Raw genomic sequence first — 15,421 nt, forward strand, 5'->3', positions numbered from 1 at the left:
GTCCATAAGACCATAATATTCCACATGGAGTCCTCATTCGCTTTTATAATAACCACTACTCTTCTGGGAAGATGTTCCACCAGATAGTTTCATGCTACTGTGTTTTAAAAGTCAAAACACAGTAGCTTGTAAGGAATAAACGTATCCTGTCTACAGAACGTCACATAATTAAGACAAAGGCAGCAGATGCAAGTGCAGACTTTTATTAACAGCCTAACAAACAGACTATAAACAAGTTTATGGCAGTTCCTGTATTTTTCCTGCTACCCTGATCAAGGACCTTCTGAGTACTATTTCTCCAATGTTAATCACATATCAGTCATTATACCACAAGCAAGAAGGTTTGATGACAGTTTGATGGCAATGTAATAATTCCAGCCCATGTTAGATCCTGTAGTTCAAATAGTAGGGAGATTGTGGAGATCTTGATAGAGCTAAATAAATTTAGAAATAAAGTGGGTGGTAGGGACAGAGGTTAAGATATTGGGGCTTGGATCAGATGGTCATAAGTTCAAATCCCAGGACCACCAAGGTATTACCAAGGCACCACCTTGAGCAGGGCCTTTACCCCCTAAAGACAATGCACTGTGGAAAGTTGGATTGTTGGACTTCTGATTAGAAGGTTGTGAGGTCAAATCCCACCATTAACAAGCTGCCACCTGTCTTAAGCAAAGCAATTAACCCTGAACTTTAATGTGAAAGACCATGTCCTGTGGGGAATTGGTAGTAGGCTACAATAAGGTAATTCTGATCAGAAGGTTGTGAGGTCAAATCCCAGGATCACCAAGCTTCAACTGCTCAGCTGTATGTAAGCCGATCTGGATAAGGACATATGTTGAATGCTATAAATGTTCATGTAAAAAAAAGGCCATGCCCTATGGGGAATTGGTAGTAGGTTAACGTGTTGGAGATCCAATCAAAAGGTCGTGAGGTTAAATCCCCGCACCAACAAGCTGCATCTGCTGGGCCCTTGAGCAAGGCCCTCAACTGCTCAGCTGTATAAATGAGATAACAGTAAGTTGCTCTGGATAAGAATGTCTTTCAAATACTGTAATGTTAATGTAAAACATCATGCCCTATGGGGAATTGGTAGTAGATTGAGACATTTGTCTTCTGATCAGAAGGTTGTAAGGTTAAATCCCAGCACCACCAGGATGCCACTTGTCTTGAGCAAGGCCCTTAACCCTTAACTGCTCAGTTGTGTAAAGTTGGTCTGTATAAGAGCAACTGCAATATGCCATAAATGTAAATGATTCAGGAGCGAGCCATGGATATTTCTTTTCATAGAATATGCAATGTTTCTACCAAAATCCAAGAAAACATGGAGTAACAATTACAGTAATCCCCCGTTTATCGCGATGGTTACGTTCCGAAACCGTGCGCGATAAATAAAAAACTGTGATAAACAAACGCCACCCTAAAAATGCTATTATATGTATACAGTACTGTACTGTATTAACATTTTACTTCATTTTATAATTAATAATAATATTCATAGTAATACATTTCATTATTTCAACATAAAACTCTATCGTGCTATTTGCGAGAGACCGGAAAAATCAGCCAAACAAATAAATGATTTGGCAAACGCAATTCCACAATAAACCGTGGCCGCGAGATTCGAACCGCGGTATATCGGGGGATTACTGTACTTCTAACACACTGACATCTCACAGCTTCATAGTAACAGGTCAGAATACAAATACCTATATTAACTTACACACTTATCGAACACATACATAACAAACATAACTTGTGTTAGCTTGGAGTTTAGAGTTAGTTGCTGACTGGGACCAGCCCTTTTTGTGGCTCTTCTTCAGGAAGTATATCTGCGGGGCTCCTTTTTGTTTCCAGCCACCATGTTGTCATCTCTCCTTTGCCCTGTGAAAACAATCGACGAACAGACAATGTGCTACAGCATGAAAAATGACTTTCGGTACTTAGTAAAGGGGAAAAAAAATAATGGACACCTCCACCTGCAGCTAATGCTCTGAGCGGCCATTTTGACATGCTAGCACTTGCTGAACTCAGGGTCAATGAGATCATATTGTGTTCCTGAGTAGGAATTTTGAGTTGATGATGGGAAGTTAACCAGCTAGTCAAAAACATTTGGTAGCTATGGTGGCTACGACTGAGATTTGCACCAATGACGGATCAGGATTTGTGGTTTTATATAAAGCAAATTCTTTTGTCTAAGCCAATTATTTTGTAGACATGTTTTTGGTGTAGTATATATTCTTACTAACTTACTGTACTATATATCAGGGGTCCGCAAACTACGACCCGCCCCCACACTTGGAACGGCCCTCTGAACAATGCCAGAGGCATATTTAGAAAATTTTATTTTAAATAAATTTTTACATATCATATCTGTATTTAATAATAAAGGTTGGTTTTTAAACTAAAAATTCTCTTAGTTATTAACAGGGATCGCGGCACCGATAGTTGATAGCTGGAACTATCAGCTATCAGCAAAAATACATAAAGATAGTTTTTGCGGCTTCCGGTCCACTGTCATTACGAGAGCGGCCTCTAGAGGTGAATCACTGACAACACATGCTGTTTGTTTTTACATGTAAGATGTTCCGCAGAAAAAAGAGCGCTTAATTTATTACTGATTATTTATTTATTATATTTATGAATAAATATATTCATATTTATTTATTTTTTTTCACATTTTCAGGATTCAATACTTTTTTTTGTAATAAAGTTCATTTGTATTTTACATGGCCCTCACTGCAAAAAGTGGGATATAACAGGGAACCCCTGCTATATACTATATATTCCAGTATATAAAGTGTATATAAGGCTAGGTGTCTAGTCCTCATCGAATACAACCAACACTCAATATAAAAATCATTGATAGTTGTGACAGGCACATTACCTTCACGTTCAGAGAGCCACGGCAGACCATCACATATCCTCCTATAGTGTGCAGCAGATCAGCTGTAGATTCACTACACTGAATCTTTAAAGCTGCAAATGGATGAGTGTGAGAGTGGAATACAATTTTAATGTCCAAAAAAAAAAAGGAAATCTCTCTGATCTTACACTTACACTATATGGACAAAAGTTACAGTATGGGACATCAGATTTTTCCAGTCATATGAGGTTCTTCCTCAAACTGTTACCTCATCGCTGGAGGCAATTCATTGTATGGGATGTCTTTGAACGTGGCATCACATACTTATACATAATTAAACTAGGAGACCCAGCATGAGAATGCCCTTGTGCACCAAGCCAGCTCCATGAAGATATGTTTTACATTTGTTGGAAGATTTTTGAATGGCCTGCTTTAGAGCTCTAACCTCAAACCTATTGAACACCTATGGGATGAATTGGAATGCTGTCTGCACCCCATGTCCTCCTTCGTCAGCGCCAGACTTTAATGCCATTGTGGCTGAATGAGCACAAATCTCCATCTACTTCCTAAAAGAATGGATGTTATTTTGACAGCAAATGGGGACTAAATATGGAATGGGATGTTCAGAAAGCACATATAAATCCACATACATTTGTCCATTTAGTGTATCTTGTCCATATTACGAGGACATACTTCAAACACACAGCACATAGAGTAGTATCAGTGACCGTTGTGTATGTTAAACACTAACCCTTGCTTCAATTACCTTCACTGGTGGACTCCATGCGGGACGCAGTGTTCACGGTGTCTCCAAATAAACAGTAGCGTGGCATTTTGGTGCCCACCACTCCAGCTACTACAGGCCCTGCAAAATTCGCATGATCCAAATGAAAGATACGATACATTAAATATCCATTTAAAGCAGCTACCAATGTAGTGAGATCCGTTTCGCTTCAGCACAATGCGATTCCATGAAATACGATGCAATGAAAAAAAAATGTTGGTATGTTATTCAATATAGTACAGATGGTTCACGTTTAGTTGTTGTGGTGGTCCAGACAGACAGCGAATCATCAATTTGAATTTTAAGTGCAGTCTGACTTCTAACACCTTTCAGAAACATGCCTTTGTAGTGCAAATTAATAAATATGTTCTTTTCCTGTTCGGTCTCCAGGAAGATGCAGATCTACCCCTGCCATGTTAATCTATATTCTATGTGACTTTTAGGACACGTCTCGGTCCCCGTAGTGCCGTTATATTCACGTATCAGCAGTGGCGCAGAAAGAACGTGCTTGAGAAACAGTTTAGAGAGAAAAAAGCATCTTCGCAGCATGTCTTTGACTTTTATGCCGATGCACAGATGAAAAACGAATGACTTATACCTACACTCACCGGCCTTTTTTAAAAGGAACATGGCAACGTATAGATATAAGCACAGGCAAGAGCCTGCTTAAGAGCATTAGTTATTGTTTCAATTAAACATCACAAGGGGGTTCCAGTAGGGACTGGAATCCGAGTGACACCTCTTAGTGATTTGAGTATTTCTGAAATAGGTATTTCTTGGGATTTTTTTTAATATTCTACGATCATTTTTGTCACAAGACTCTTGTTTTGTTATAAAAAAAAAAAAAAAAGACCTTAATGTTACTCTTAGTACACAAGTCTATTATCATGAGCCTTCTTTTAAAAAATCGTCCAAATAAGCCAACGGGTGTTGTGGCAAGAGTCAGGAGATTCTTTCATCATTTACTCCTATAAAAATTTTCTGTTTGTTGGAATGAGGATGAAACGTTTGTTCCTCGCTAATAGATACCACCAAGGCGGAAGTTCAAAACACTTCAAAAAAGTGTTACAAATAAACAGTTTGCTGCGTTTGACCAATTGACTTTTTATCTGCTTATAAATAAAAAGGAACGACTGATTCTGCAAAATGTGGATGAAAGATATTTGACTTACAGATACGCGAAAAAGCAGTAACGAATTACATTTACTTTGTTACTGTTCCCTAATGAGATTGATAGACCCATTGTCTAGACCCCCATTGGGATGAAAGTTTTTCTATTAATGTGCTATAGGTAACTAAAATTAAGTGCCCAAGGTGATGTCCAATGACAAAACAGATCCAGGATCTAAAAAACACACCCGTCATCTATAGGCTAAAATCCGAAGAGATCTCCAATAGCCAATTTCCTTCATTCGAGATCTTTCCTGATTTTATGCATTGTGCTCCTTGTGCATGATTCAATTGATTGAACAATTGCATGAGTTATTTTTCTTTGACATCCTTGAAAGGAACAAAAGAAGAGTTTATAATAGGCCTCCTGAAGAAAAGTCAACTTGGTATAAGCTAAAGCAAATAAACTATGTGAACGCTTATTTACTCTTCAGCAGGAGACCAGGACTTGTTCGTTGACATTAAGGGTGTGGCACGGAGTATAACATTTACTGTATTTATAAAGCCTGTGGCTGTTGAAGTGGTCCACAAAAATATTGTTTGCATTTATTCAAGTTCTAATTTGTAGAATAGACTCTACAAGCCACTTCCGATATTTTTAATATACAGTAGTCAGATATACTCAAAAAAACACACTGACCTGAGTGTATGCCAGCTCGTATCTTCAGCTGGGTCTTAGGCTTGTGTGGGATTTTAAAAGCATGGCAAACGCTGATCAAATCCAAAGCCATGCTGGCAATTTCACCTGCGTGGTTGATGCCATTCTCATTCGGGACACCAGACACTACCATATCTATGGTTTGAATAGAATGTGTTGGTTAGAAATGGTAGTTGAATAGAAATTTACCTACAATACACAAATGATTTGGGAGACGCCCTTTTTCATTGGAACAATTAAGCAGGTAATAGAGTTCAAGGAGTAACAGCTTGTCGGGGGAAATATTTCATGACCTCATGACCCTTCTACCAACATCCAAACCAGCAAAAGCCTTCTTGTTACCACACTTACAAGCATCTCCGATTGTTTCCACTTTGTACACGTCATAGTTGTCGATGATATCATCAAACGTGGTGTACAGCTTGTTGAGGAAATCCACGACCTGGTGAGGGGTGCTGGAACCTGAGAGCTGCGTAAAACCCACAATGTCGCTACCGAAAGCAAGAAAGGATCATGTGAAAAAGAATGATCTCCTGTTTGAAGCACTACAAGATGAGCATTCATTATGAGGAACCTTGCCTGAAATATACAGTCGCGTTAGTGTAGCTTTGGGCCTCTGCGGTGCGTCCTTGTCTGAGATCGTCGGCCACCGGTTTCGGCAGCATACCTACCGCGAGACGATGAAACAAACACACACACACACACACACACACACACACACACACACACACACATTGAGATTACAAATTAATCTCTAGTATTCATTTATTTATTTATTAAACCGACAAAACTTGTAATGTTTAAACTCGCAATAACTTCCAATTCCATTAGATGGCGACTCTAGAGAAAACCTTAGCTAATTATATGGACTTTTAAGAGCTTCAAGCCCGTCTTAATTTGATACGTTTCCAACTAATGAGAAAGCACTCTGGACAAACTGTAAAGCAAGCGGTCAGTCTTCTGTTTCTCCTGGAGCAGATCTTGGGTTCTCTCAGCGACTATGGCCTCCAAATGCTTACTGTATTTTTCCATCTAGAAACACAATAAATGAAGTACTACATAGAATTATATAGAATATATTAATATTAAAATATTTTTTTTTAAGTGGTGCTGGTGAGTGGGTTCTTACCAGGTTCATCATCATGTCAACGGGACTGACTTTGTGCGGGTTCATTTTATCCAGCATCTTTTTCACCTGCTCAAACGTCGGCCTGCTGGTGGCGTTGTGGGACCAGCACTTCTTTATTAACTATAAATTATGAGCAAGGTGTTATTTTCTACAATGCAAATGTGTGTATGTGTAAATGTGTGTATGTGTCTTTCACTCCAGTCCATGTAAAGCTTTCTGAAGCATGCTTTGCGCAAAGGAGGCATTGCCAGGCTAAAACAGGGGCGAGTCTCCTAGTTCAAGTTAAAGGGACAAACTTATAGAACCAAATGTAAAGGAATAAAAGTTATAGGGACAAACGTATAGAACCAAATGTAAAGGGAAAACTCAAAGGTGAAAGGAACAAACTCAGAAGAATAAGCTTATAGGGACAAACTTACAGGGAAAAACATATAAAAACAAACTTATAGGATTAATATTATTGGGACGAACATTTAGTTATAATCTTATAGGGACAAACATATAAAACCAACCGTACAGGGACAAACTTCTAAAGACAAACTAACAGGAGCAATCTTACAGGAACAAACATAGAATTAAAGGGAAAAAAATAAACCTATAGGAATAATATTAAAGTCACACTTTTAAAGGCATAAACTTATAGAACTAAATGTAAATGTGACAAAATTACATGGACAAACATCTAGAACCAAACTCAAAGGGACAATCTAAAAGGTACAATCTTAAAGGAATAACCTTATAGGGATAAACTCATAGGAATAATTTTATAGGGACAAACTTATAAGGTCAAACTTATAGAACCAAAAATAATGTGACAAACTTATAGGGACAAATATGTAGAACATGTAGGGGAACATTTTCTGCTTCTGTATCCTTCCAATACAATGGTGTGCCTCTGATTTAGTGGTAGCACTTTAGGGGAAGAACCACACATGGCTGGAAAAGTCAGGTGTCCCAACACTCTTAAACAATCAGAAACAAACCTCACAGTACTCCACTTGATTAGGACAATCGTTGTCTGATTTCCCAGATTTCAGTTCAGGAAGAGGTGGACGCCACATAATATCAAGCTTCACATGGTGAATTTGGGCCTTCTGCTAAATAAGGAGAAAGAGAGAGAGAAAGAGAAACAAAGAGAAAGAGAGAGCGAGATAAAACTATAATTACCACCCACAACCTAAAACTTTTCTAAAACTTACTCCACTCCTCAACACTTACTGAGAGAAGGTCACTGCGGGTGGCGATCTCCACCAAGATCATGGAATAACTAAATATTTAAGAAATTAAAATATTGAATTCACATTATTAGAGATATTAGTATATATCAACGAGTACAATTAGTATATATCAACGATTGTCCATAATATAAATAGACAATCTTATTGTCCATTTAAACGGTCCATATATGTCCATATAAACAGACAAACTAACAGGGATAATATTATTGGGACAAATGCATAACAATAATCTTAAAGGGACAAACTTACAGGGACAAACGTATAGACAAAAACTGAAATGGGTCATTTTAATGGTACAAACTTATAGGGGTCTTATAGGGACAAACTTTTTAAACCAAATGTAAAGAGACAAACCTATAGGGACAAAACTACAGGGACAAACATATGGAACCAAATTTAAAGTGACAAATTCAAAAGTACAGAACTTATAGGATTAATTTTATGGAGCCAAACATATCGAGACAAACTCATAGGAATAATCTGATAAAGACAAATTTATAGGAATACTCTTACAGGTACAAGATTATAGAACCAAATGTAAAGGGACAAACTTGTAGGGACAAAGTTACAGGGACAAACTTATAGAACCAACCGTAAAGTGCCAAAGTCAGAGGAATCATATTAAAGGGACACACTTATAAAAATAATCTAATAGGGACAAACTTATTGAACCAAACATAAAAAGACAAACCTATAGGGACAAATATATAAAACTAAATGAAAATAGACAAATTTATATGGACATACATATGGGGACAAACTTACAGAACTAAACCTAAAGGGACATATTTAAAGGGACAAATCCACAGGCACAATCCTATAGAGTGCAATGTGAAGGGACAAATTTATAGGAATAAACTTAAAGAGACACATTTACAGGGACAATCTTACAGAACCAAACATATTGGGACAAACTTATAGCACGAAATATAAAGGGACAAACATACTAAGAAAACTTATAGAAGCAAACAATAAGGGAAAAACTCAAAGATAAAAACTTATTGGAATAATCTGGTAAGGACAAAAACCTAAGAATAATCTTATAGAGACAAACTGATAGAACCAAACTTACAGGGACAAACTTATAGAACCCAACTTATGAGGACAAACTCACACGGACAATCTTATAGAGCCAAATGTAAAAGGACAAATTTATAGGAATAAACTTAGAGAGACAAACTTAAAGCGACAAGTTTTTAGGAATAGACTTATAGGGACAAACCTATAAGGGATAAAAAGTTCACCTGTACACATCAGCTGCAGCAATGCTGGCGCTAGCATTACCCAACAGAACTTCAGGTGCAGAGTAAATGCGGCACAGGTCTCCACAATGGAAAGTATCACTTAGTATTTCGAAGTCCTCCTTTCTATAGGCCATCAAACCATAGTCTGTGTAATCATGGAGGAATTTTGGTACCTATCAAAACTTGTTCCAGACATATTTCTTGTAGAACATAAACACCACTGAGTAAAACCGCAATGGAAAACAATTAAATTTTCCAAACCTGATATTTTGCAGACCCAGCGATCATCAACAACGCAGTTGCGGGAATGAAGTCGTCCATGGTACATTTTGTGTTGGTGGAGATAAGCCATCCCACGGGCGATATCACTGGCAAATGATAAGCTGAGGGAAAACAGAAACAGAGCAACAGCTAACAAAGCAGTTGTTTTGGACAACTACTGTATTAGTAAAATATTTGAGATACAGCACAGAAGCAAAATAACAATAAAAGATTCACCGAAAGCCCCAGTTGATAGGGATGTCTTCGTTTAAAAGAACGTCTGCCAGGCTGCCTTTGGGACAATATTCGGTAATGATGCAAATGTAGGGGACTTCGATGGAGCCTCCGATAAATTTAGCCAGATTTGGATGATCCAGTTCCCTATTTGAGAACAATTTTGTGAAATAAGACTTGAATGAAGACACGAATGGTGTGTGTGTGTGTGTGTGTGTGTGTGTGTGTGTGTGTGTGTGTGTGTGTGTGTGTGTGTGTGTGTGTGTATTTTGAATTTTGCAAGAGATATGTGCTTCCTCCACAAACTGTTACCACAAACTCATTAACACACAATTGTAAAGGATATCTTTGGATGCAGGGGCATTTAATCTTTTTTTTTTAGATTAAATTAAACTTTATTGTTAGAGTACATATAGAGGGCAAATGAAATGCGGACCCTTCCCCTGGACCCTCCAATACAGAAAAACTGCACAATTTAGATTGACCTTCCATTGTGGATCATTCGTCTCCATACCCCCTGTCCTGTATATCTGCCTCTTTCAACCCAACTACCTGCATGTCTTCCCTCACCACATCCATAAACCTCCTCCTTGGTCTTCCTCTTTTCCTCCTTCCTGGTGGCTCCATCCTAAGTATTGTTCTACCGATAAACCCCATGTCTCCTTCTCTGAACGTGTGTGTGTGTGTGTATATATATATATATATATATATATATATATATATATATGGTTACTTTTGAATAATACCTTTTGTTTGTTTATCTTCACGTTTGTACCTTATGCAATATTAATGTAATATATATATATATATATATATATATATATATATATATATATATATATATATATATATATATATTACATTAATATTGCATAAGGTACAAACGTGAAGATAAACAAACAAAAGGTATTATTTAAAAGTGACCATAACAGTGCAAAAAGGCAACATGAGGTAGAATAAAAAAATGTCCTAATGGGTTTGATAAAATATTCTGACATGGCTTTAAAGACTACTGACCTTACTTCTTTCACTTCTTTCCTGATTGTTTTGGAGAGCGAGAAATGCTTCTTCTGGATGTGTTTTACAGCCACCGTCTTTCCGTCACTAATGAGAAAGACAAGCGGATTGGATTCCACCTTCTCTGAGACCCCATGAAACTACAAGAAGGTTTTACCACTCACTAGATTCCCGGCTGGATGAAACCTGGCTTGAAGCTGGTTTCCACCACTGTGCATACGGTAACATCCGTGGCCCGGCTGATGCTGGAGTTGCTCATCACCGGCTGTAGACTCGTCATGCTACAGAAACCCATGTAGCATGCTTTACCTGTGAGTACCAGTCTCATAAACACACATTTCCCACAATACATTCTCCATCCACTAATTACAAATTACAAGGCAGACCATAAAATATGGGCTTTTCAAACTGATTCGACTCTATTTGGTATTTAAGATGGTGCTGGAGGTTTTTACCAAACATTATGTTACTATAATTGATTATCCAACTCTCATCCCAAAACATCTTCTGCTTCTGATACTGCAGCCACTATGGAGAGAATAAAAGGCGATGGTAAAACCATCACAAAACCTTTTGATAAGATTTATTTATTAAATATATAATAGCAGCATGTCAAAAAGTAGCATGATTTGAGTCTCCTTACCACTACAGTTAATATGAAGCCCATACAAATCAGGGCAACCGGTAGTCCGATGGAGACCTTGACAGACGTAGCCATTGGACAGACCCCACAGTCTGCAGGGCAGGTCAAACAGCTCTCGTCCAACTCACAGATGTCGTCTCCACACACTGATTTGCAGAGAAAGACAAATAGAGCAGAAAAGGTCCACGATATTGTAGAGATACTGTACCAATGGCGTAATATACAACCCCTAGCCATATGAAGGGCATATCGTAATGACTACCAACCTTGTGCGCTAACCACAAGCACCTTGGATTCCAGGGCAGCATGCATCTGTCCTATCTTGATATGCGCAATTACTGATGTGACTCCCAAGTGCACAAGGACCACCTGTATAATGCAAGCTTGGTTAGTATCACAACAGGATCACATGTCAACCGGGGCTGTGGTGAGCCAATGGGTAAGGTTCTGGGTTACTCTTTAAAACAGGGGTCCCCAAAGTATGGCCCACCCTGGAACATTTGGAACGGCTCTCTGAACAATGCCAGAGACATATTTTTAAAATGTAATTTGAAATATAGGTTTTACTCTCATAATATCTGCATTTGATAATAAATGTTGGTTTTGAAATTATCATTTTTCTCAGTTATTAATAAATGTTTGGGCATTGATAGTTAATTGACGGAACTATCGGCTATCTGCAAAAATCAATACCGGTGTCATTACGAGAGCGGCCTCTAGAGGCGAATCAATGCCACTGTTTGTTTTTACACCTGAGACTGCACGCTGTTATATTAAGCACATTTTCATGATTCAGTACTGTTTGGTTTTTTTTTTTGGTTTTTGTAATTAAGTTCAGTAATATTTTACGTGAAGTTTTTTTTTTTTTTTTATCCAGTATCCATTTTAAAAAATCGGTCGATTACTTAGTCATCTATATTGGTAAAATCCACTATCGGTCGACCTCTCTGTTTTACACCATAGCGAGACCTCTAACCCTCTACGGTCCAGGGGTTCCATACAATGGTTGACCAGGCACACTGACTCCACCTACTTTACCAAGCTAAAGAATCTCACTGCATTGTAACGAATACGTGAGACATAATGTCTGGTATTGTAATGAATGTAGTATACTTTTTACATCTGTAGCACAAGCACTGAGGTTTTTTGGCTCACCTTGGAGGTCCAGAGTAGCTGACTCATCTTGCCTGCTTTTGAAACAGTATGAGTAACAATCTTGCCGTCGTCTGGGATCCAAGGACCACAAATCCCTCTGCCTCTCTGGGGCAATAAACCACAATTTACGGTGGATTTAATATTAGGGTGTTTAAATAATTCAAGTTAATCCCTTCACTCTCAAAATAGTCAAACCGAAAAAACAAATCATTGGTCAGAAAATGAGCAAGAATGCAAGAAATTTGCTCCTAAAACTTCGTCACTATTTGGTCATTTCTTGGGGAAAAAAATCTACAAACAGGAAAATTCACATATGCAGCCTTCGAGGTTAATATCATGTCAAACTTCACATCAACTGTGAAATGTGACTATAGGAACATTATTATACACAAACCTACACACAAGTCACAATGCTTATTAGCTGCTTTCTCCAAAGATTTGAGCTTATGTGCATACCATAAGTGCAAGGGGACAAGAGTGGATGTTGGCGTGATACACGCAGCAGTTGTGCTCGTTGGCGCTGTTCCAGTTTGAAGGGCATTCGTGTTCGAAGCAAAATCGTTTCGCTTCTGAAGCGTTCCTGCAAGCGAAATCAAAGCAAAGCAATATCTGGCATCAATCTGGGACCCACGTTTGCATGTTTTTTGCTAACAAAATATCCTTATGGACTTTTTAAACTCAATTCATACTTCCAGTGGGGTGCAGTGGTCAGAAGGGCATAGTTTGAGGTCAATCTAAATTTTATTTGAACCAAGACATCAACTAAACATATAAGTACAAATTATGCAGAAATAACTAATGAATTCCTGAACACCATGATATCCAGTGGAATCATGTAGAAATCTGATTCTGAAAATGTGTTCTGACCAAAGGGTTTTGAATGCAAAAACTCAACCAAGACCAGAACAACATCCCCAGATTATTAGAAGACGTGGTTACTGCTTAGTGGTTAAAGCTCTGAATTACTGATCAGAACGTTGGGGGCTTAAGCCCGAATATTGCCCGCTGCCATTCTTAGGCCCTTGAGCAAGGCCCTTAACTCCTAGTGTTCCAGGGGTGCTGTATCATGCCTGACCCTGCACTCTAACCCTGGCTTCTTAACATCACTTGGATATGCGAGGAAAGAATTTAACTTTGCTGCAATGAACAATTATAAAGCACCTTTAAAAGCATGGTGGTGGTGGCATCATGTACCAGGGATTGGGTTAAGGTCAGTATAGATTGGTACAAACACAAAGCAATTTTAGAAGGAACCCTATTCTAGGCTAAATGATTTCAGGGGATATTTAAGAAATCAAGTACATACACTCAATGGCGTTTCTTAATGAAGTGGATGGAATTTGGAAGATCACTCACCTGAAGTGTAGGATCCTGTTTCTGATGGCATATTCATAAAAGGAATTCAAAGCTGTGACAGAATAAGTCACATTAAACTCTTCGCCGTCTGTGACTTTCTCTGGAGGACGCTGCACCCAGGCCATCTCCAGCCCTGCCAAAGAAAGCAAACTGTACTAATCTAGTTGAAGTAAGAAGGCCTGGGGTGTTCCCAAAGGTGTTCCACATGGTTGAGGTCATGACACATTTTCATGCTGCAACAGATTTTGGGAAATGTAACACAGCAACATCCACAAATGTCCTGTACAATTGTGTGCCTACAACTTCGTGGTAAAAGTTTGAGGAATAACCACACATATCTGGAAAAATCTAATCTCCTGCTATAGAGCTCTGACCTCAAGCCCACTGAACACAAATTGGAATGTTAACTGCACTCCAGTCTTCAACCTACATCAGTACCTGACTTCACAAACATGGCTGGATGAGCACGAATCTTCACAAAAAAACTTTCTTTTGTTTTTACGCTGGATGCCCGTCCTAACGCAACCCTCCCCATTTATCCGGGCTTGGGACTGGCACTAAGGCTTGTGCAACCCTAATGGCTGGGGTTGGTTCTCTGACTGGGGATCGAACCCAGGCCGCAGCGAAAGATCTCCAAAATTTAGTGGAGCATCTTTCCAGAAAAGTAGAAGTGGTTTTGTCATGCTGGAACAGGTTTGAGTCTCCTACTGTATTTCAAGTGAAGGGAAAATTTCATGCCTCTACATCCAGAGACACACCATACAATTTGCGATAACAGTTTGGGAAAGAACCACATATGGCTGGTGTCATGCATCCCAATACTTCTGTCCATATAATGTAGATTTAAACTGTATAAGTCAGGTGTAAGTTGTTGCTTTTAATAATAATAATTCACCGAATATTATGAAAAGATTATACATTACCACCACAGCTGATCATGTTGTAATCATTCGGATCAGTTATCGGCCAGCAGTCATATTCTGTATTATCCAAGTCGTGCCAACATTCGACCACCGTAACCCGGAAAGACTCCTAATGAAATCAGAACTCTTATTTGATCCCACACAAAGCACATATTCAGATTTTCTCAATGTAAAACTTAAAACAAATTACAAACAGTGTCACAAAAAAAAAAAAAAAAACATGCATCAAATGTTCTTCATGCTGCCTGGTTGCAAGCAAAACCTTATGGCTCTGTCAACTAGACACAAAGACACATTCACTGAGGTAGCTGTTAAGCTCAGAACAAGTGTTCCTGACACGGGAACAATAGCAAACGCGATTTCATTATATTTCCTCTACTGCACTTCGCTCAGCGATTCAGGATTTTGTCGCAGAGACAATATCTTAAACATGCATCCAGTGTTATTATCCAAACTGTGTTTAAAATTCCAATTCGGATATTTAAGTCTAAAATAATATACAAAAAATATATTTACCAGGAGGGCGAAGACAGCCAGGATGTAGCACAGAGCCATTGAGAAACTGCTCATCACTGTGGGATCTAGCTGAGGACTGACCTGCTAAACAGCTTCTGGACTGCCCTCAAATTTTTTTTTCCATCCTTGATAGCCCTGTAATTATTCAATCAGGCCAAGAGCCAAGTCTAATCCACAATCACCTCCACTTTCCCAAGGAGAGCTGACTGACCTTCAACCTGCACTAGCAT

The 15,421-nt window shown here is 38.5% G+C and overlaps 1 protein-coding gene across 1 annotated transcript; it reads right to left on the reverse strand.

Annotated features, from left to right (window-relative positions):
* Positions 1-209: 209 nt before the first annotated feature.
* On the reverse strand, positions 210-15,357 carry LOC310735181 (atrial natriuretic peptide receptor 2-like). The gene is made up of 23 exons (XM_083557769.1): positions 15,192-15,357; positions 14,676-14,784; positions 13,753-13,885; positions 12,853-12,976; positions 12,397-12,501; positions 11,508-11,610; positions 11,242-11,387; positions 11,054-11,126; positions 10,763-10,907; positions 10,599-10,685; positions 9,585-9,728; positions 9,348-9,469; positions 9,087-9,231; positions 7,823-7,871; positions 7,588-7,701; positions 6,605-6,724; positions 6,414-6,507; positions 6,055-6,142; positions 5,827-5,966; positions 5,458-5,610; positions 3,630-3,728; positions 2,885-2,976; positions 210-1,881 (listed from the first exon to the last, which is right to left on the reverse strand). Exons 1-23 carry the CDS (start codon positions 15,243-15,245, stop codon positions 1,777-1,779), a joined length of 2,544 nt encoding a protein of 847 aa, XP_083413895.1. The 5' UTR covers positions 15,246-15,357; the 3' UTR covers positions 210-1,776.
* Positions 15,358-15,421: the final 64 nt, after the last annotated feature.

Source organism: Silurus aristotelis (genome assembly GCF_946808225.1).
Source record: "Silurus aristotelis genome assembly, chromosome: 13".
NCBI classification, from domain to species: domain Eukaryota; kingdom Metazoa; phylum Chordata; class Actinopteri; order Siluriformes; family Siluridae; genus Silurus; species Silurus aristotelis.